This window comes from Dama dama, chromosome 9, assembly GCF_033118175.1.
Source record: "Dama dama isolate Ldn47 chromosome 9, ASM3311817v1, whole genome shotgun sequence".
NCBI lineage: Eukaryota > Metazoa > Chordata > Mammalia > Artiodactyla > Cervidae > Dama > Dama dama.
In genome coordinates, this window is record NC_083689.1 from 64,928,279 (window position 1) to 64,951,561 (window position 23,283).

General features: G+C 45.5%; 1 protein-coding gene across 1 annotated transcript in view; it reads right to left on the reverse strand.

Annotated features, from left to right (window-relative positions):
- The window catches only part of FAT2 (FAT atypical cadherin 2), a 58,862-nt gene that overhangs the window by 9,029 nt on the left and 26,550 nt on the right, over window positions 1–23,283 (reverse strand). Inside the window, exons 11-19 of the mRNA XM_061149460.1 lie at window positions 21,254–21,407; window positions 18,529–18,762; window positions 15,691–16,074; window positions 13,117–13,331; window positions 12,004–12,141; window positions 11,264–11,407; window positions 9,041–9,238; window positions 4,026–4,836; window positions 2,675–2,820 (exon numbers count right to left, since the gene is read on the reverse strand). Coding sequence (XP_061005443.1) covers window positions 2,675–2,820; window positions 4,026–4,836; window positions 9,041–9,238; window positions 11,264–11,407; window positions 12,004–12,141; window positions 13,117–13,331; window positions 15,691–16,074; window positions 18,529–18,762; window positions 21,254–21,407 — 2,424 coding nt within the window. The remainder of the gene's footprint in view (window positions 1–2,674; window positions 2,821–4,025; window positions 4,837–9,040; window positions 9,239–11,263; window positions 11,408–12,003; window positions 12,142–13,116; window positions 13,332–15,690; window positions 16,075–18,528; window positions 18,763–21,253; window positions 21,408–23,283) is intronic.

Consider the following 23,283-nt stretch of genomic DNA (forward strand, 5'->3'; position numbering starts at 1 on the left):
AACATGACTGAGCTGATCACTTAATGCTTCCTTCTCTTTTTATATATAATTTTATTTATTTATTTATTTATGGCTGTGCCGAGTATTTGTTGCTGTACGCAGTTGTTCTATAGTTACAGAGAGTGAGGGCTACTCTCTAGTTGCGGTGCATGGGCTTCTCATTGCAGTGACTTCTCTTGTTGCGTAGCACTGGGCTCTAGGGCATTCGGGCTTCAGTAGTTGTGACACATGGGTTCAGTAGTTGAGGCTCCCAGGCTCTACACTTGTTCAACAGTTGTGGTGCATGGGCTTCGTTGCTCTGAGGCATGTAGGATCTCACCAGACCAGGGATTGAATCCATGTGTCCTGCATGGATTCTTTACCACCAAGCCACCAGGGAAGCCCCACTGCTTCCTTCTTAATACAAGCCCTTCATTTGGCTTCCCAGATACAACACTCTGTTCATTTTCTTTCAGCATCACTGGTTGCATCTTTTCATTCTCCTTTATTGGATTCTCCTCTTCTCTTGACTTCTCAGTGTTGGAGTATCTCAAGGATAAATCCTTGATGTACCCTCTTTTTAACCTGCACTCCTTGGTGATCTCTCCAGTCTCATGGTTGTGAATACTACCTATATGTTGAAGAATCTCGGATCTTTACCTCCAGCCCAGAACTTTCTAACTAGATTTTGTTTGTCCAGCTCCACTAGTAGGTCTAATAGTTATCTCAAGCTCATGTGTCCAAAATGGAACTCCTGGTCACCCCCGCTTCCCCAGTCTACTCTATCCATATCCTTGGCTAGGTCTGTTGGCAGCAACTCCATTCTTTCTGGTTGCTCCAGGTCAACATCTTACTCCTTGCTTTCTCTCCTAGCCCTCATTCAGCTCATCAGGAGTCCTGTTGTCTTTGCCTTCAAAATACCTCTAGCATCTGAACTCTTTTTTCCCCCAGTTCCACTCTCATTCCCCTAATCTAAACTGCCATCATCTCTTACCAGAATTACTTCCTTTGGGCTGGGTCTTTCCACTTCCATCCTTGTTCCTCTAAAGTCTATGCTCAGCACAGTAGCCATGAGGACCCTTTTCACATATGTCAAACCATGTTAATTCTTTGCTCAAAACCTTTAACATCCCCTACATTACTTAGAATAAAACCCAGTGTCCTTAAATAGCCTGAGAACTTTTTATAGATATGATCTCATCTCATCTTATTATGTATCAGACCTCAACTCATGCTAATACTGTTCTCCGACTCATTTCACTCAAGCCATATTGACATCTGAGCTGTTTTTAAACATGCCAAGCAATCTCCTACCAATGACTGTTCCCTCTACCTAGAATGCTGTTCCTCCAGAGGGCTACATAACTAGACCCTCAATGAAACCTTCCCTAACCACTTTATTTAAAATTGTAACTTCCCACATTCCTGATCCCCCTTAACCTTTTTTTTTCTTTTAACCCCAAACACTTATCATATTTAGACAGATTCTGTAATTTTCTGATTTATTAGGTTTACTGTCAGTCTCTCACCATAGGATGAAAACTCTAAGAGGGTTTTTTAAAATCTTTTTCACTGATAAGACCTAAGTACCTGGAAGAGTACCTGTTGCATAGTAATGCTTGATAAATATTTGCTAAATGAATTCAGTTCTAACTAGGGCTTCCATGGTGGTCTAGTGGTGAATAATCCACCTTGCAACTCAAGGGACACAGATCCCTGCTGTGGGAAGATCCCACACACCGCAGAGCAACACAACTACTGAGCCCCTGTTCTTAGAGCCCACGTTCTGCAACGTAAGAAGCCACCACAATGAGAAGCCCAAGCACCACAACCAAATAGTAGCCTCCACTTGCTACAACTAGAGGAAGCCTGTGCCCATCAATGATGACCCAGTGCAGTAAAAATAAATAAATATTTAAAAAATTCTAAATGGGGCTTCCCAGGTGGTGCTAGAGGTAAAGATCCCACCTGCCAATGCATGAGACATAAGACGTGGGTTCGATCCCTGGGTAGGGAAGATTCCCTAGAAGAGGACATGGCAACCCACTCCAGTATTCCTGCGCGGAGAGTCCCATGGACAGCAGAGACTGCTGGGCTCCAGTCTATAGGGTTGCAAAGAGTCAGACACAACTGAAGCAACTTAGCACGAACCAGCTGCCAAAGTCTCCTTTCTCTTTGGGAGATGGACATGTGTGATGGAGGTGTTAAAATCAGGCAGGTACTCTGAGACTTTCTACAAGATATAATCGGAAAAACTGAAAGACCCTGAGAAAGGAAATTCATTTTCCTCCATATGATTCCATGTACCTTAATGCTGAGTTTGGCATCTTGAGCGCCCCCTTGGTCCAACCCATCTTGGGGAACATTGGTCTCTTACTCGGCCAAGGTGATAAAAGCATCAGCCAGGTCTAGGTGGCCTCATGCATCTCTCTTTCTATCTTCAGAGGCTCTCTGTCATCCCTCAGAACAGCCCAACCTCTGTTGTACTAGGACATGATGTGTCCCCAAGTGGGGTGGTTTTGGCCATTGTAACTAGAAAGTCTCATGTTCTGACCTTCGAGAGTTGCACCCAGGATCACAGTAAACCACGCAAGGATTTCTTTGCGGAAGTTTGCCTTCTTGGCCACGCCCACGCCACCCCACCTCCCCAGCCTGGCTCGCCCCCAGGAAATCTCTCGGGGTGGCGATGCCTTACCTTCAGGGAGAGATGCACTGCCTTATTGCTGAACAGGAGAATTGCCTGTGACTGGAGAGTCTTCAGGCGGAAGTGGATGTGCCCGTTCTGAGCCTCCGGGAGATGGTACCGCCCAAAACTCTGACCGCTGAACCTCACGGCAGTACCTGTGAAAGCAACCAAAGGTGTCACCTCCACATCCAAGTGGTCACCACGGAGCACTGGAACCGACTTTGTCTCACTCAACCCTTGGGTGGCAAGCAAAGTCATTGCTCACATTTTACAGGTGAAGAAGCGAGGGTGTGGGGTAACTTGTCCAGGGTCACACTGTTAGACAGGGGCCATCACCCTGCACACCTTTCTTTGGCCCCAGGGACCCTTGCCTTGGGTCCCAGCCTGGGTCAGAAACTATGAGCTCAAACCATGAAGGAAACAAGAATCAAGCCAGAAATATTATCAACCAAGTATGTTGGTTGATATCAAAATCCTCCATAGTTTCCATGTTGTTTCTGACATCACTTGGGGAAGAAGGAGGCCAGGCTGGAGAGGATCTTGCGTATATATGTGATTTCAGGAACACCACAAGGGCTTTTTGCCTCAAGATATCTCCTTCATCATTAGGAGTGTAATCATTTGAATAAGCACGTCCCACATGATAGGCTGCTAAGCCAAGAAGAAAGAAAATAGTGATAAATAATGTGGCTAAAACTTCCATAAGGTCCTGCATGCTCCATCCCCAATAGCAATTGCTAAGGCACTGTTGCATAGTGAGGGGTCTGAAACTTCACTTAAACTTGAGTTTTTCAAGCTTATTTGACCATGGGACCCTTTAATGCGGACCACCTACCATTGGCCCTTGGATATAGCATTCTGTGGAAACCCCTTTGAGAAATGCTGTGTTATATTAAGCAATGCCCTCCCCAGATTTTGTTTTTTAAATCCACCCTCCCCAGAAGTGAGTTCACTTATTAAATCCTTAAAACCTCAGTGTGAATAAGATTATCAGTTGTCAGGGCTCCAGATTCCTAGGGAAGAGGATTGGTTTGGGGGGAGGGGGGTTGAGAGGAGGGGAAGAGAACTGTTGAAGAGAGGGAACACAGGTCAAAAGGAGCAGAAAGAGAGTTTTAATAACCCACTCCAGGGTACACAGCTAGTAAATGATAGAAGCTCAGATTTGAACCTGAGCTGCCTACTCGGAATGCTAAGGTTAAACCCATCGGACTGCAGTGATAGTAGTAGTAGTGTTACTGACTCAGGTTAATTGACCACCTTCTATATGTCAGGCACTTTTCTAAGCAAGCACTTAATATTTAATTCTTGCTCAATCCCTACAGTATAGCACAAAGGCACCTGGGAAAGGCCCATCTCTCACCTTTACAGGAGCAGTTCTTCTCCAGGCGGTGCCTCGGGGTCAGGATGCTGAGCCGGGCTGTGCTGTACGTGGGCCCAACCCTGGGGTCCAGGCGCACAGTCTCTTGGCAGATTTGTCCCTGGCAGCTTGCCCCCTGGCAGGGTACCACAGGCATGGCTGACCTCATCTGAATTCCCACCGAGTGCTCCATCTCCTTGGCTGAGCGAGCAATGGTGGATGCCAGCTCCTGGAGCTTGGAGAAGGCCCCCGAGTGCCCCTCGAAGACCAGGAGCACATCCACACCAGCCGTGGTCTCTGCTGGCTGAAGGCTGGCCAGGTGGATGTTGGCTCGTTTGATGTCCAGCCAGTTGCTAAGGAATCTCTGCAGGTTCCTCCAGTGGTCACTCACCAGCTCTTCCGGGGTGAGCTGGTGGAATCCCATCCACATGGTCTGCTGTAGAGCCTCCGGCCCCATGTGCCACACGTGGACGTGGACACCAGCCATGGTGGAGAAGGTTCCATCACTGACTGTGACGTTGAATGTGTATCGGCCCCGAGGCAGCGCGTGGGAGGCAATGATCTTGCCGTCGGCCGCCCCCACTGAGAAGCGCCGGCCCACACTCTCCTCTCCTGCCAGGCTGTAGGTCAATGTGTCCTGCGGGTCTCGGTCTGTGGCATGGATTTTGCCCACCATGCCGCCCTGGAACTCCTCCTCCCCAGTGGTGATGAAGATCTCCAGGGGGAGGGCAGAGGGTGGGTAGTGGCTCTGCTCCCTGACGTGGACCTTGACCGACGTGGAAGATGAGAGGGGCGGGGTGCCGCTGTCTGACACCTGTGGGTGAAGCAGGCTACGAATTAGGACTGTGGCTCTCGGGGCCTCCCTGCTGCTCCAGGGTGGGCTCAGCGCGCTGTTGCATTTGAAAAGGAAAATCATCACTCCAGAAGAACCGAAGGCTTTGTGGAGGGATTTACAGCCCACACCAGGCGGTAAAACTTAACTCTACCACCTTCTTATCTGACACCTCTCTGAGTCCCTCCTAAGCCTCGCCAGCCAGTTTCCTTCCTCTTGAACTTCTCTCATTCTGTCTCTTTCCTTAGGAGGGTCATCACATGTCTCCTAGTGATTTCAGAGCACATCCTTTGTGGCCACTGTCAGCCCAACAGGTTCTCTTACTCCTCTTTCCTATGTGACTGGGGTCAGGCTGGGGATGGGCATGTCTTCTTCAGTTCAGTCAACAAATATGTATTGAGTGCCTTGTATGGGCCAGGCCCTCCGCCGTGATCAGGAGAAAAGAGAGGTGAGGAGGAGAGGTGACAGACAGGGAACAGCAAGTGTCAGGCCCTCAGGTGGGAAAGAATGCTGAAAAAGCAGAAAGGGACCAGAGTGGCCAGGGCTGAGGGCCAGAGGTGAGCAGAGAGGCAACCCAGGTGGTTACTGATGGGCTGAGGAACACGAGGTTGGATTTAAGTCAGAGACATGAAAAGCCACCAAAGGTTTTAAGCAAGGTGATTATTAGAATAAATTAGAAATGCCTTTCCCTTGCACATTTCACCAAGCATCTCTACAACTTTCTGCCCAGACTTAGGCAGACAAGGGCGAAGCTTTCCTTCCTCTCCTCAGTAGCATTACCACTTTCTCAGCTGTCAGCAAGGGTCTTCATGGTTTTCCCTACAGTAATATCTTGTTCATGTGGATTTGCTTTGAGTGGGCAAGAAAGGTATAACAATACACCTGCTTCTGGGAATTATGGGTAACTGATGAGATATCAATAGCAATGGTAATAATCAATATTACTGCTAAGTATTATAATATATGGGCTTTCCTGGTGGCTCAAATGGTAAAGAATCCTCCTGCAGTGCTGGAGACCTGGGTTCGATCCCTGGGTTGGGACGATCCCCTGGAGGAGGGCATGGTAACCTACTCCAGAATTCTTGCCTGGAGAATCACATGGACAGAGGAGCCTGGCGGGCTACAGTTCACAAAGAATCAGACATAACTGAGTGACTAAGCACTGCATTATAACATGTAACTGACATTAACTGAGTACAAACTGTGTGCCAGTCACTTTTACATGCTTTAAATGTGTGATCGTAGTTGACCTGTCTGATGAGGCAGGTATGCTGAAGTGTCCTACTTTACAAAAGATATAACTGGGTCTCAAAGAGGACAGTTAACATGCTCAAGGCTGTACAGCAGGTAGAGCCGGAGCAGAATCCGCTGGCCTATACTGCCCCCCAGTGAACCAAAGTGGAAATACAGGACAAATGCAAGAAAGTGACTGAGTTACCAAGTGATAATCTGAGCCAGGCTACAGAGATCAGAGGAAGCTGATCTCTTGACCTATGCCTTTGGATTTGAAGACTCTCTACATTAGCCCACATCTGTTCTCTGAGCTGAAGACTCCCATTTCCAGCTACTTATTGGACACCTTCACTTAGATATATCATGGACACCTGAACACCTAAATAAAGCCCTCATTTTACCCCATAAACCTGTTCTCTCTCCATCTAAGTCTCTCCAGTCTCATAAATGGCCCTACCAACCAGACTTCACTGGAGTCATGAACCTGGGAGTGGTCCTGATTCTTTCTTTTCTTTCTCTCCCCATAACCAATCCACCACCAATTCCCACTAATTTCCAAGCAAAACGTGTTGCAAATCTGTCCACTTGTTCATCTTCATCATCACCTCAAGGTCTCAGCACCACCTGCCTCCAGCTTAGATGACTTCTCATTGGTTTCCTTCAACCACTCTTGCCCCCTTCAACTGACTCTCTCTGGAACTTAAAAAATGAACTTCCTGAGACACAAGAAGGGTCACTTCCCTGTTAGAAACCCTTCCATCACTTCTCACTGCACCTTGATTAGAATCTACAAGTATTACCAAGGCTTATCATGGGTGACCGTACTTCCTGGTTAGCCCAGGACAGTCTTGATTTTCATTTGTTGTGAAAATCAACAGTTATAGCCAATTAACTGTTTTTACTGCCTCTCTCACTCTCAGGAGCATCACAGTTTGGACCTCAAATAACATGGTCATCCAAGCTATGAGGCCCCCATGAGCCATCCAGCCCATCCCTGCAGCTTCATTCCCACCATTGCTTACCATGTGATGACCGAATGACCATGTCTCGGGTCACTTCAAGCTCTTTCCCAAAGTGGGATTGGTCTTGTCTTGTTCTTCTTGCCTGGGACACTCTCCAGCCCCCTTTTCATGTGGCCAGCTCCTCAGGCCTCAACTCAAGGGCAGCCACCCTCTGAATATGTCTCTGCAGTGCCTTTTGAGCTTCCCATCCCTTTCTTTTATCTGTTTATTGTTTATCTCCATAATTAGAATCAAAAGCCCATGGGGACAGGGATCACCCTCTTCTTTCCGTTGCTAGCATGGGACCCAGCATATGATAGGTACTCAGTGGATGCTGAATGAATGAATGCCTGACCGGCTGTCTGTCTGAATGGATGACTACAACATTCTGAGCCCAGAGAAGTTCACAGGATAGTAGTATCCACTAGACTTAAGATTTAAAAAAAAGATTTGGGGGGATGCAATGAGCATCAGCATGTTTCATCAGCATCTTGGCCACTTTCTCTTGGGCAGTTTTCCTAAAACCCATGATAATATCACTGTAATCCCCTGCACATGTATATATGTTCTCTCATTGAACCCCAGCACTGAAACCATGAATAATCATTAGTCAAATCTACTTCACCTGCCTTCACTAGTCAAGGTCACTTTAAGACTTGCATCTGCATATAACCTAAACAATAAGATAGTTGTCTGAGTTGTTTTCCAATACTTGGGGAGTCAATTGTGTCTAGTGGGAATAGAACTGGTTCAGACTGGATAGGACCACCAGCCCTTCAACAGGGCTTGCCCAAGTTCTGCTTGGTGACCTTGATGTCAGAGGGCAGAAAACTCCAGCCTCAGGTAGTGCAAAGTGCCTCCATTTCTGGACATGCAGAGGCCTGTAGCTTAGGAACACCTGTGGCAGAACAATGATTACTGCACCTTTTTCTAATCACCTTTCCCCGTGCCCACCTCACTCCCCAGGCCTGGCCCTTTGTTCTTTATCCATAAACACCCAGAGCCCCTTGCCTTCCAGGAGGTGGTTCTGAGACTTGTTATCCTATCACCTTGCCTGGCTGCCTTGCTAATAAACCCTCTCTTCACTGCAGACTTAGTCATCTCAGCATTTTGGCTTGCTGTGACGCTGGATAAACTTAACACCAATCAATGCTCAGAGGTAGGTCTTTAACAAGACTTGAGGTTCAAAGAGCTATTCTGGCCAGACTTGAGGAATTAGATCCAGGGTGAGGGAATTTCTGTTCTGAGAGCAGGGCAGGGATGAAGAGCTTGGAGTCAGAGTGCTGGAGTTTGGAGCAGCCCGGCTCTACCACTTACTAATAGTATCACTTTAAGCCAGTCACTTAATCTCTGTGTGCCTCAGTTACCACATCAGGAAAGTGGGGGTGATAACTGCACTCACCCTAAAGCATGGTGTGGAGATTTAGTGCAATGATGCACGTAAAGCACTTAGTCCAGTGCCTGGCACATATGTACATTTTTTTTTTCCTAATAAGAGAAGCACTGACGGTGCTTTTGTTTATTTATTATTTTTTATTGGAGTATAATTGCTTTACAATGTTGTGTTAGTTTCTGCTGTATAGCAAAGTGAACCAGCTATATGTATATGTATATATGTGTATATAGACCAACACATATAAATGGCTATATATATACACATACCCCTTCCCTGTTTATTTTAATTTGAGTTTATTAATTTTTAATTGGAGGACAATTGCTTTACATTATTGTGTTTGTTTCTGCCATATATCAATATGAATTGGCCAGGGGTATATGGTTCTCTCTTAAACCTCCCATCCCACCCCCACCCCCCATCCTACCAGTCTACATCATCACAGAGCACCAAGCTGAGCTCCCTGCGCTATACAACAGCTTCCTGCTAGCTATCTATTAGCACTGCCAGCACATTTTTTGTCCCCATGGTCACCACCAGTGGCCCCCACAGCTCTCACCTCAATCTGAAGCTGATACCATTCCTGGACTCTCTTGCTCAGGCCTGCAGTAGTCACCAACCATCCATCTGCGGTCACTCGGAAGGCAAAGCCATCATTCCCCTTGGTGATTCGGAATGAGAAGGGGGGACCATTCTCTGGGGAGTCTGGGTCACTCAGGATCAGTTGCAAGACTTTGCTGCCAATGGGAGCATTTTCCTGAGAACAAGAGTGACAAAATCAAAGAGCAAAGTGAGTCCTAGTCCTTCCTGTCACATCTTTCTGGATTCCCTTCTCTAGGATGAGTCCTCGGCACTCTGGCTAATCCCAGGTCATGCCTACATCTTGAACTGTCATTCATTCATTCTGCCTGTCAGTGAATTAGTGGTTGACTTTGTTAGTCTAGACCAGAGCTTCCTGAGGGCAGTCCTAGGTTTTAGAAACAAAGGCCACTGGGGCTGGAAGGGTCTTTAGAATCCCTTTATCCTACAGAGAGGTGACTTGTCCAAGTCACATAACTGATAATTCATGTATATAAATTTGTGCCTGAGATCCACATGGGAATTTTGTGATTCATAGGATCAGTTGAAAACCTAGACATGGTTTCATGATTAGATGACCAATGGAACACACATCCAACGAGAAAAATTCAAAGACAATTAGTAATTCAACTGAGAAGAATGGATTCCCTGGGTATTGTTCCAGGTTTTTTTGTTTGTTTGTTTTTTATTTTAATATTTATTTGGGCTTCCCTGGTGGCTCAGACGGTAAAGCGTCTGTTTGCAATGCTGGTGACCAGGGTTTGATCCCTGGGTCAGGAAGATCCCCTGGAGAAAGAAATGGCAACCCACTCTAGTACTTTTGCCTGGAAAATCCCATGAACAGAGGAGCCTGGTAGGCTACAGTCCATGGGGTCGCCATAATTTGGCTGTGCCAGGTCTTGGCGGCGTGTGGGATCTTCAGTCTTCATTGCAGCACACAGGATCTTTAGTTGCAGCATGCAGGATCTAGTTCCTAGACCAGGGCTCAAACTTGGGCTCCCTGCATTATAAGCACAGTCTTAGCCACTGGACCACCAGGGAAGTCCCTGTTCCAGTCTTTGTCCTATAACACAGGAATTCAGCATGCTATAATATTTCCAATGATTGTTAACTGTCTTTTTAACAATAAAAACTTTATCTAAAAACACAATCTTATGAGCAGAAAGTCATAGTTTCATATTCAACAGGTAGTCTGCCCTTTCTTATAAAACCCTACTTTTATTCAGGTAGAGCAATACCCTCAGCAAAGATATGCTCCTCATAAGAGGAGACAGACTATGATTGGTTTAAGTCAGTTGTAATAATCTGATTTCCTGTGCCAGTTTTTTTTATTTAAGGGTGATCGTGTAATCCAGTTCTGACCATTGGAGGAGTCTGACAGGTGAGGGTTATTCTTTTGATAGAAACAGATTCGGCAAAAGAAGTTTCCTCCTGTTCATTTTTGAAGAAGGTTAGGCAAGGATGTGATGCTGGAGCTGCAGCAGCCATTTTATAACCAGAAGGAAGAAGGTGAGTGAATTTGGAAGAAAGTAATCCAAAATTGTGATATTTTTTTTTCTGCTGAAATAACCAATTCTGGAATAGGTTTTCTCACTATCAGAACTTTTGCTATAGGATTAATAAGGGCTTATTGTTTAATGAACTTTTAGTCAAGTGATCTGTTATTAGCAGCCAAAGCATCCTAACTCATACTCACAATTTCCAAAACAGGTGACCCTGGTTGATGGATATGGGACTCAGAATTCTGTGCTCCTACCCACTTCCTTACCTCTCTTTATGTGATCACAATTCCCCACAGAATCCCAAGGCCTTCTCAAAATCCTGTTTATAAACCATTAGTATAGTGGAAAGAGCTTGGGATCTGGAAAACCTTTGAGTTCAAATCCCAAATTTGCCACATTTTGACTATGGCATGTTTCTGTACCTCCATTTAAAAAATCTGTAAAATGAGTACTATCTACTTCCATATGGCTGTGTGAGCCCCCTATGAGATAATGGATGCAGAAGAACCTAGCAGAATGCTTGATAATTTTTAATTGTATAATCCATAATCCCCTTCATCAGGCTGTGTTGCCATTTGGGATATCAGTGCAAGGTCACAGTCACTGTTTGGGTGGACTGGTACCAGTGGTGAGCACCCTCCACTAGAAGGGAAATAGAGGGAAGATGATAGGTTCAGGATGATTTTGGAAGTTGAGCATACCTGGACAGAGGTGCTGTAGTTGAGCTGGAAGAATCTTGGTGGGTTGTCATTGACATCAACCACTTGGATAGCAACGTCTGTGTCCTCATAGAGTGGGGGCTGCCCACTGTCTGTGGCTCGGAGCTTCAGGGAATAGCTAGAAGTCTACAGCAAGAGGCCCAGGGGAGAATTAGCAACAGGACCCTCAGTTCTGCACCCGCTGATTCATGACTAATGTTTTTGGAAAAATAAGATGGAGACACTCCCTTATGCCTGCCCCCATTGCTCTCCCATAGCATTTTAGGGCTCAGGTTCTGGTGTCAGGCAGAAGTAAATTTGACTTTCAGTTTAACTATTTACTAGCTATGAGACCTTGGCAGAGTGACTGAACTTGTGTGAGGGTGATATCAGGACCCACATCCTAGGATTACTTTAAGGACCAAATGGCATAATGTATGTACATCACATAGCAAAATCCCTGTCACAGAGCAGGTGCTCAGTAAATTATAACTTGTTATAATGATCTAATAATCCTTGGTTAATAGTGAGAAGTTGGCCTGAGTTAAAAGTCACTCCGCCCCTCTCCTGCCTCTGGCTTTACACACCCCAGAGTCTCCACAGAGAAAAGGAATGGGGGACACAGTGGGCAGGTCTGGAGAAGCATCAGGCTAGGGTGTTGACCACAGTTCACCCTCTGGACCTTCAGCAGGGCTATATTCTGCTCTGATGGTCTCAGAATGGATCCGTCCCATGTGACTCACCTGTTCCCAGTCCAGGGCCTTGGCCACCTGTAGCTCTCCTTTCTTGGGATGGATGGCAAAGTGCCCAAGCTGGTTCCCTCCTATGAGGCTGTAAGTGATGGCACTATTTACAGGTCCATCTTCATCAGTTGCTGACACCTGCAGTGGAGGCAGGTGATGGTTGTGAATGGAGGGGCAAGAGAGACCAGAGAGGAAATCTTGGCCCCTAGGAGTGTAGGGGGCACAAATATGTTCCTGCCCCACAGATTGTCCTTGGGCTGGCAGTCCCTAGACCACAGTCATCCTTTCCAAGGGAATATCTTCATTTACATCCTGGTAAGGATGTCAGCATGTCTTGGTTCATTCATTTATCTATCCATTCATTTATCTGTCCATTCATTCATTCCTTCATTTACTCATTCATTCATAACTGACAGGGTACTAAGGTCCTGTGCTAGGAGTTGAGGAATATGCCAAAATGAGTAAGCCCTCAGGAAGCTTAATGTCTAATTTTACGGTCAAGTCTAATTTGGAGCAAAGAATGATCAGTTTTATGGCTATAAATTTCACCTGGAGAGGTTAGACAAGGATTTGCAAAGCCTTGTAGGATAAGGAAGGCTTCTGGGAGTGGAGTCAGCATTCCAAGCAGAGGAAACAATATGAGCCCAGGGATATGAAAGTACAGAGGATGTTTGGGGAAAGGCATCTCCTTCTGTGTGGCTGGAGTGTAGGGTGCATGTTAAAGGAGATGAAAACCTCGAATATGGGCATGCAGAGTTCACTTTTACTGCATGAAATGGGGAGCAATTACATATTTAAATGCAAAGAGGTGTTGTTTGATGGCCCCCCATTCCTCCCTTCCCAGGCTGACCCTCTGTGCCCCCTGTGTCCTCTGGGGCCTCTCCCATTCCCATTATTTCATTACCTGATCTAGATCTTATCAGACATGGCTCTGAGATATTTTGTCATGAGAGAGCTTGGTTGAGTGGCTACACGTCAGTCAAGACTATAGTGTATTAATTGATAAAATAATTATGCTCATAGACTGACTAGAGGAGGGGGAGATAAGAACCCACCCCCAGAGTCCATCCCCACCCACCCCCACCCCTACAGGGCAAAATCACAGATTCTTACTGTCAGCACAACATCCCCCACGATGGCATTCTCTAAGACCCTTGTGCTGTACAGATGCTGGGGGAATCTGGGCCGATGTTCATTGATATCGGTGATATTGACTACGATAGTGGTCATGTCACTGAGGGAGGAAGAGCCCTTCCGACTGCACTCGATGGACAGGAAGTACTTGGGGCTGGTCTCAAAGTCCAGGCTCTTGTTGACGTACAGGATCCCTGAAGAAACAAGAGGTGATGGGAGCATTGAGGCAGTTGGGACCACAAAGGCAGAGTACCGAGGGGGTCTTGAGCCAAATGCTAGGAGAGGCAGCTCAGCTGTGTTGGGAGAGATTGATCTCCTGCCTCATCTTCTCTGTCATCTCCTCCATCATCTCTCTGTTTATTTCCCTCCCCCATAGTCTCCCTTCTCCTCCTCCATCTCCTCTCATTTTCCTTATCACCATCTCAGCAGCAGCTTTTCCCTCATTTATTTATGTACTATTTCATTGAGATTTTGTTTAACTCTATAATATTAACTCTGTGTCATATGGATCTATAATAACCCTTAGAACAAGAACAAGGTGTGATTTCTTTTTTCTAGGTAAATCAGCTGATGCGCCCAAAAGCTAAGTGACCTGCCCAAGCTCAGTCACCTAGTAAATGACAGAACTTACATTATAGAGTTTTATACTACCCAGCATTGTTCAACAAATTGTTAGGGCAGAGAGTTATTATTGTGAAAACTGGAAAATAAAAGAATAAGGATTTATCCTGCCGTTCCTTGATAACTGAATAGTTAATGGTAGAAAACTCTTCTTTATAAAATGATTCCAGTTAGTAAATGAATGAAGAATGACAGGGCTAGAAAAAGCCACCATTTTGCAGCCCCTAAAGAAATAATATACCTAGGAAATAATCATTCAAGGCTGTTAAAACCTCTGTTGAGAGAATAGCTAATGAGGAACTCTATAATAGATAGATCATACTGACAGCCTCTGAGCCCACCATCAATCTTAACCTCAGGAAAAAGAACCAATAAACCATTATATGCCTCCTAATGTGGTGCAAAGGAGAGCCCAGCATCATCTATGAAGCACTGTTGGCAAAATATCGAGCTTGAACATGATCAAGGTCTTTGATCCAAATGTCATTTATAATAAGCTTAGGGGCTAGGGGGGTATATTATATAACATCATAAAGGTACAACTAGCCAATCCAAAATATTAGAAAATCTTGCCTCACACATGACCCCAATTTTTCATTAAATAAATGGCAGCAGGAAATAAAGAGGGAGAGGAAAATGTTAGAGATTCAAAGGGACATTATATAGTTCCTATCAATGAAATGCAATATGTGGACTTTTGAGGCTGTTGACAGACAAACCAACTTCAAAAAGTCATTTGAGATATAGTCTGAAAAATTGTCTGGAAACTATATTAAGGAATTATTATCTTTTGGGTGTGATAATGATATGGCTGTGCCTATACAAGAAATCCTTATCATTTAGAGATACACACTGAAGTTTTATAAACCACATGATATCATGTCTGGGATTTGCTTTTTTTTTTTTTTAACTGAATCTTAATCCTGTTACAATATATTTGGCTGCACTGGGCCTTAGTTGTGGTACGTGGGATCTTCAGTCTTTGTTGAGATGTGCAGGCTCTTAGTTGAAGCATGTGGGGTCTTGTTCCCTGACCAGGGAATGAAGCCCAGCCCCCTGCATTGGGAGTGCAAAGCATTAGCCACTGGACCACCAGGGAAGTCCCTGGAATTTGCTTTAAAATAACTCAGCAATGGGTGGATGTGTGGGTTAAGGATGAAATTAGACAAGACGAATGCTGATAATTACTGCAGCTGGGTGATGGGAACATGGGGTCCATACACTGTTTCCTCTATTTTAAAAAATATGTTTAAAGTCTCCATAATAAAAACTGAAAAAAATTACTGCTCAACAGTAAGGCTGCTGCTTTAGGAGGTAAAGCACACCATTGCAGAGGTACTGTGGGGAGGGATCCACGTGGGGCCTGGTCTGACCTGAGCAGCTTCTGAGGCCCTTCCATGGGATTCTGTGAGTCTGACTTAGATTCTTTCATGGATAGGAGGATAAAAGAGAGCAGTTTTCCTAGATGTCTATCTTTATGAGACTAAGGGAAAATTCAAGGGAGCCACGATGTTTGTGGATGGCTTTAGGAGGAAAGCAGGCAGCCTTGCCTTGGACTGCTCAAGCCACAAATTCTAGCAGGTGCTTTATGCCTTGGCAGCCAAGGATGGAGGGTGGCCTCAGCATCCTGGGGCTGGATGTGAGCTGGGACTGTGAAGCTGCAAAGTGGGAGGAGGGGATCCTCAACACAGAGTCGTTGGTGGGGACATAATGGAAGGAGAGGTGTTTCCATGTGAGCTGGGCCCAGGGTGCAAGAAGGGACTTGGTATCTAGAGAGATCCAGAGTGAAAAAGGGGCTGAAGGATGCCAGGGAGGGGCTGTGGTATGTGAAGAATCCAGTGTTCCCCAAGACTGTGAGTCAGTGTGTGTGTGTGTGTGTGTGTGTGTGTGTGTTTAGGGTAGGGGTGGGGCTGCCTGCCGGCGCTGTCTCACCTGTGCGGGCATCCAGGCGGAACCGCCCCTGCTCATTCCCACTGACCACGCGGTAACTGGTCTTCTCGGCACCCGGGCGAGTGAGGGTGGCCAGCCGCAGCACCTCTGTGCCACGCTGGGCATCCTCTGGCACCTGCACGTTGTGCTCGGTGTTCAGAAACACGGGCAGGTAGTCCTCCAGGCCCACCACAGAGACTGTGACCGTGCCCAGCGTGGACAGCGGTATCGGGCTGCCCAGGTCAGAGGCACGGACGGTGAGCTCCAGCGCTGCCTGTGGCCTGACCCGCAGTGGCTTCTCCAGCCGGATCACACCCGTGGTGGCCTCAATGGAAAAGTGGCCTTCAGCAGAGTCCGTGAGAGAATAAACCACCTGGGCATTGGTGCCTGGGGAGGGAGACAGAGTGCATTATTCATACAGAGGGACCTTCCCTGGGCCCTGCTTGCTGCAAAGCTTTCAGACAGAGGAGGGTCTGGAAGGCAGGGTCCCTACAAAGGCTAAAATGCTTAGGCTGTTAGCAATGAGACCCTCTCATGTGGGGGTTCTTGACGAGGGTGGGGTTCAAGACCTCATAGAAGGTTCTTGTGAAGGGGAGGGTTATTCTGCAAACCCTTAAGGATATCTGAAGCTGTTTATGTAGAGGGTAGGGTCCAGTATCAGCTCATAAAATGAAAATTTTACAAGCTCGAAACCACCCATAGCGAGTTCTTTGGTTGTGATAGAACAATTCTTGATTGTGGAGGTGGTTACATGGGATAATATTGAATAGAAATGCACACATGTACATATTCAAATAAGTGCCTATGGAAACTGTGTAATTTGAATAAGGTTGGAGTCTAATTATCAGTAATGTCCCTGGTGGCTCAGATGGTAAAGAATCTGCCTGCAGTGCAGGAGACCCAAGTTCGACCCCTGGGTCAGGAAGATCCCCTGGAGAAGGCAATGGCAACCTACTCCAGTATTCTTGCCTGGAAAATCCCATGGATGGAGGAGCCTGGCAGGCTACATGGAGTTGCAGAGAGTTGGACACGACTAGCAACTTCACTTTCTTTTTTTAATTTTCTATCAGTAATGTCCCATGACCATTTTCCTGGTTTTAATGTCATTCTACAGATTGTTGCCTTTGGGGGAAGCTAGGTGAAGGATGCATGGGCCTCTCAGTACTATTTTTGCAACTTCCTGTGTGTCTATAATTATGTCAAAATAAAAAGAAAATAAAAAGCAGAAAACAAAATATACACCCATGGAAAGTTCTCAGTAAATCAAAGCACATAGTGTTTTACCGACTTTGTCTCAGAGGCCATTATTTCCTTTGGTTGTGGATCAGATGAAGCAGTTGGCTCAGGCAGGGCCCATAGGGTCTGAAGAAGGCCAACATTTAGTGCTCAGCCATGAGAGCCTCACCCAATGGGAGGAGCACAGGCCCTGAGCCTATAGAGACTGAATCTCACACTCACATGGGGACACACAGCCCTTTTGTTGAATTTATGAACTAAATGTGCATACCATGCGCATTCTTCCATATGTGTATTTTTTTCTCGAGAGAGAAGTACTGGTCAGGATACATTTGAAATATTGAGGTGGAATATTTGGGTTAGAATAATAACAGTTTTGAAGGGTTAATTGTTAACTGTTACAAGGCCAGAGGATGAATCCTAGAAGGGAGGTAGGGTTGGAAACACAAGGCTCTTTCATCCAGAAAGGGAACCTTGAGGCTGGAGCTGATAGTTAGCACTTCCCAGTCTTGGAAGGTCTAGGACACCTGTGTGGCTGCCAATGGCAGGGCTATGATTGACAGGTATCTGCTCCAAAATGCTAACACTTGCTAATTATCCGAGGAAGGAAGGGGCTGCCTGGGAAGTTGGGAGCTTCCTGTCCCTGGAGGTGTGCAAGCCCTGGCTAGTTGAGCATTTGCAGGGCCTTAGATGTTAGATGGCTTTGCACTAACTATTTGCCCTCCCTGGAACACCTGCATTCCTCCGAAATCTCTCACCTCCCTCAATTCCAAGCTAAAACTCCCTTCCTCTAAGAAGTCATAAATTTTCTCTGTTGGTGTCACATGAAGCAGGGTATTTTGATCTGTCTTATCACTACCATCATCTCCATCATTGTCATATTCTATGTTCCTCTGGCTATTTTGATCCTGAGGGTATTTTTTACCTACAGCAAAATTGTCAAATTTTCTTGAATTAAATTTTATAATTGTATATGTACATATATAAGTATAAACATGTATATATACACACATATATATATAGACATAGAGAGCGCCAGAGTGAAAACTTCATAATGTCAGTATGTTTAAATGGTACAATATGAAATGAATACTGGATGAATCCAATTTGCCTTGTAAATAGTAAAAGGAAAAGAATCCTAATGAAAACCATGTTATTAAAATTAAAATATAAAATATTAAAATGTAAAAGTAAAATGTAAACTATTCCACTTCATTGCCTAGAAAATTGATCCAAGAATTTAGTAGACTAAATAGAGTTTGTGCCCTAGGTTTCTTTCTTGTGGCCAATTAATCAGAGTTGAATAATTCTGATTAGTGTATTGTATTCAAACATATCCTGGAGTTTAAATGATAGGATTGAAAGTGCTCCAGGTCTAAGAGGCAGGGAGAAGCAATGAGGCTGAAATGCCTCATATCAGTCTTGAAATGGCCAAAATCTTTGGTCCCCTAGCACTTAGGTATGCAGTTTATGAACATTTTCTACTTGTAACTGTCTGTAGGCTCAGGAGTGACAGTTCTTGCAGTTCCAGAACCACAGAGAGAGAGCCAAACCCTCGCCTAGGGTGACCCTGTAAACAAATGGCCTCTAGTCCTTCTTTCTCACCTTGGTCAGGATCCCGGGCCAATACTACCGCCACAGGGGTCTTCACTGTGGTGTTGTCGAAGACTGCCACAGCAGAGTGGCTGGGGAAGAACCGGGGGGCATTGTCATTCACATCCTCCACATGGAGGGTCACATCTGCCTGGCACGATTGGCCGCCTCCATCTGTCGCCTTGGCAACAAGGTTGTACGCATCCCTCTTCTCTCGGTCTAAGGCTGTGAGTGTGGTCAGCTCCCCTGGCAGGAGAAAGGACAGAAAGTGAGCTTTCTCTGGAGGCCATGATCCTAGCATGTACATTCCTGATGTCTATATGAGATAACCTCAACACCAGCCCCCACCCCTGCCGGCTCTGTGTGCTGTCCCAGATAAAAGGGGTCCTGTGTACAGATGGTTAGGAAAGAGGCTCAGTCTGTATCTTTCCACACGTGCTTGCCTTCCTAGTCACATTCCACCACCGCATCCCCAATTTAAAATCCACACCAACAAGCTACAAAGAGGCACAACATTTTAAAATGCCAGTTAGTTTCTAACACCACATAAAATGTGTTTATGCTTTGGCCTGCAGTTTCACTTCTAGGACTGTATCCCATAGAATAATCAACCCAAGGAGAAAATATACATGTAGAGATATTATCTGCAGCATTCTTTATAAATAGCAACATACTGAAAATATCCTGTGTGTTTCAAAAAGGTACTGGTTAAATACGTTATCATTTAGCCATACAGTAAAATATTCTGCAATGGGAAAAGTGATAATAGCAGAACTTTATGTACTGCCTTGTTGATAGCTCCAAGATATTGCTCTAAGAAACAGGAAGGCACAAAATACTATGCTATATAGAGATATATAACCAGTCTGATAGACTATATGCCAAGAGTACTCATCTTTCATTAACAGGCTGGTTATCATGAAGATATTCCAATGTCTGCCTAATATACACCTACATGGTTTGAATTTTTGAACAATGAGTAAGTGAAAGCTGCTCAGTCGTGTCCAACTCTTTGCGACCCCATGGACTATACAGTCCATGGAATTCTCCAGGCCAGAATACTGGAGTGGGTAGCCTTTCCCCTCTTCAAGGGATCTTCCTAACCTCGGGATCGAACCCAGGTCTCCCACATTGCAGGCAGATTCTTTACCAACTGAGCCACAAGGGAACCCCGTTTTGAATAATGAGCACGTATTATTTCCTTACTCAGATAAACCAATTCAATAAAAATTGAATTTTTTTAAAGACCCTGCTAATCATCCTTCATCTGGACAAAGAGCAGTAGAGAGAGGTTAGGTCACCTACTTGGGTGACTCAGCATGCCTGTGCTGGAATCAGACAGGGCAGTGCAGCTTCTTGAAATACTCACTCTCACCTGCCACCTCCCTGCTCAGCAACCTCCATAGTATCCTTTGAACTACTGGTTCCAAGTGTCAGCAGCTGGCTGTCTGTGACTTGAGCCCTTTACATTGCATGTCCCCACACCCTCCATTACCGCAGCAGGACAAGGACTTCCCGTTCTCTGAAGGAACCAGTCTCTACCCTGCCTTCTCCACCAGATGCTCACAGCCAAACCTCTCCCAAGTATTCCGGTCTACTCTGCTGGACTCTCTGTTTCCCACTCTCTGCTTTGTCCCCTAACTGATAATGACAATGGAAACCATATCTACTGAATTATTATTATGTGCCAGACTTGGGCTTAGATTTCTATATACTTTATTGGGATCCTTACAACAGTGACCTTGGAGAAGGAAATGGCAACCCACTCCAATATTCTTGCCTGGAAAAGTCCATGGACAGAGGAGCCTGGCGGGCTGCAGTCCATGGGGTTACATGACCGAGCATGTGTGCACGAGGGTGGAGGAAGATGGGTTGGTAGCAATAAACTGGTAGAACTAAAAAAAAAAACAAAACAAAAAAACAGTGCCCTGGGGTTTTATCTCAATCTGCAGCATACAACCTTGAGATCATGTCTTTGATCATGACTTTTTACCTACTTAAACCCTTTAATTCGGCTTCCCTGGTGGCTCAGATGGTAAAGTGTCTGTCTGGAATGTGGGAGACCCAGGTTCGACCCGTGGGTTGGGAAGATCCCCTGGAGAAGGAAATGGCAACCCACTCCAGTACTCTTGCCTGGAAAATTCCATGGACTGAGGAGCCTGGTGGGCTATAGTCCATGGGGTCACAAAGAGTCGGACACGACTGAGCGACCTTACTTACTTTACTTTACTTGCTTTACTTTAATGGCTCTGTAGGTAAGGACTTGGTCCCTGTGCCCCAGGGGGCCTCATCCTTTGCCCTCTCTCTCTCCTGCCCTTCTGTGCACCAGTTTCTGCCTTCTAGGTCCTTACCTGTGCATTTTCTTTCCCAAAACAAAGTCTTGTATGAAATCTCTTTCTGCCTTGAATGTCCAACCTTACCACTCCCTTACCCCCTGGCTATTTCCTCAAATTTTACTTAACCGCACTTCCAAACTTAAGCTCTGCTGTCAAACCTCACCTAATATCCTGAATTTTTCTTAACTCAGCACATGTCAAACCACTGACTATGAAGACCTCGATCTTGTCTTACCAATTTTTGTCCCCAGCATTTAGTGAATGCTTGGCACATAGTGCCGATATGTTTGCTGAGTGGATGGATGGATGGATAAGTGAATTCTTGTTTCTTCTCTAAGGACCCTGGGTACTGGGCACAGTGTATCAGTTCTTGGCTTGATCCTGCAACTCAGGAAACCTACCTGTGTGAGGATCCAGCTTAAATTCATCCGCCCCAGGGCCATGCAGAGAATATGTGATCTGAGCATTGGTGTCGGAGTCCAAGTCTGTTGCAGAAACTTTCAAAATGAAGTGTCCTGGAGGTACATCTTCGCTGACTTTGCCAGTGTAGAGAAGCTGAAGATGAAAGACGAAGAAGAGGGAGATTGTGGGAGATGTGCTACGATCCAGAGAGACAGAGTAACAGGACAAGACAGAAGCAGAGAGAGAGATTAGAGAGCAGAGATGGAAGTGGGGGAGGGGAGAGAAGTGGAGAGAGGGAGGGAGGAGAATAGAATAAGGTGGAACATGCAGGGAAAATGGAGATGAAAAGGAGTAAGATGACGGGAGACCTAGTCAGAAAAGCAGAGAATGAGAGAGAATTTCCACCGTCTGAAAGCTCACACTCAGGGCTAGAAGTGAAAGTGAAAGTCGCTCAGTCATGTCTGACTCTTTGCAACCCCATGGACTGTAGGCCCACCAGGCTCCTCTGTCCATGGGATTCTCCAGGCAAGAGTACTGGAGGATCTCCAGGGGATCTTCTCCAGTGGATCTTCCCAACCCAGGGATTGAACCCAGGTCTCCCACATTGCAGACAGATTCTTGACCGTCTGAGCCACCAGGACCTGCCACAATCTCTTACTCCATAAGGGCCACATTTCGAAGTGTGTGGCACAGGAGAGAGGCTGGAGCTCCCTGAGAACCCAATGTTTCTCCAGCTGCTGGAGCTGGACACAGTTTCCAAGCAAACTTGTCCCCCCATTACCAAGTGTGGGTTAGCAAGGACCCCCATATATGCTCTGGATGGAGGTTTTGTGCCTGGCAGGCTGTGTGGAGATGGCCCCCCAGACTCTTTCCCCTGGCTCTCGTTATGCTCTTGATCATCTCTGAGAAGGCTAAGGTGAGCTTGGCCCCAGACTCCCCCAGTATGAGGAGGATACAGGCTGATCAGAGGATGCTGAGACAAAAGAGAAAGAATGTATGGCCACTGTTCTCCCCAAAAGGTTGCCCTTCTGAGACCATCCAAAAGGTGGTCATCTTGGTGGAGAAGGAAATGGCAACCCACTCCAGTGTTCTTGCCTGGAGAATCCAAGGGATGGCGGAGTCTGGTGGGCTGCTGTCTATGGGGATCACAGAGTCGGACACAACTGAAGTGACTTAGCAGCAGCAGCAGCAATGTGCTTGAATACCGAGAGAAGGTTACACAGCTGGGAGAAGGGTTTGGTTACAGGTTAGCAATAAAATATACAAAACCAATGTCCCCACAGCCCTGCACAGAAAAGACAAATTTGAAATGCATGAAAATACATTTTATACATAAAGTCATCACAATACACAACGTGATAAAGCTGTGAGTAGCACTTACAGTTATAATACCAAACAATGAATACTGATGCAACCAAATTGAAAGAATATTGGGAGGATGGAGAGATAGTAGTGTGTGCAGAGGAAAGGGAGGTGAAAGAAAGCCCTTCTATGATGGAAATTCAAAAGAAAATACCTAAAACTGAAACACTATTAAGGAACATGTGATTTGGAGACAAATACAAAGTAAATCGGCTAAAAACCTTGAGCCTGGTGGTCTCTGGGGAAGGGTGATACAGAAGACAGAGTGGGTCTTACTGTTTCAAAGAAAGGTTTATAGGTCTATTTTGCTCATTTAAAATGTGTAGGTGTAATTTTACTTAAAAAATGACTTAATTTACAAAAAAAAAAAAAAAAAAAGGTGGTCATCTTGGATCCTGCAGAGACATTTTCCATTCACCCCACTTGATAATCCAGGTTCTCTTTTTCTACTATGCTTCTATGAGATTGGAGCATAGAAAACAGAGGAAGGAAAGGTGATAGCATACATGATTTTTGTGTATCCCAAGGTACGTGTTCACATATATGTATACAAATAAAGTATGAAGAATTGAAGTATACATATATGCACATGCTTATATAAGTATATTTGTGTGAGTTAGAGATGTACATTTACCTGTATGAATGGGTGTGTTATGGATGAATGTTA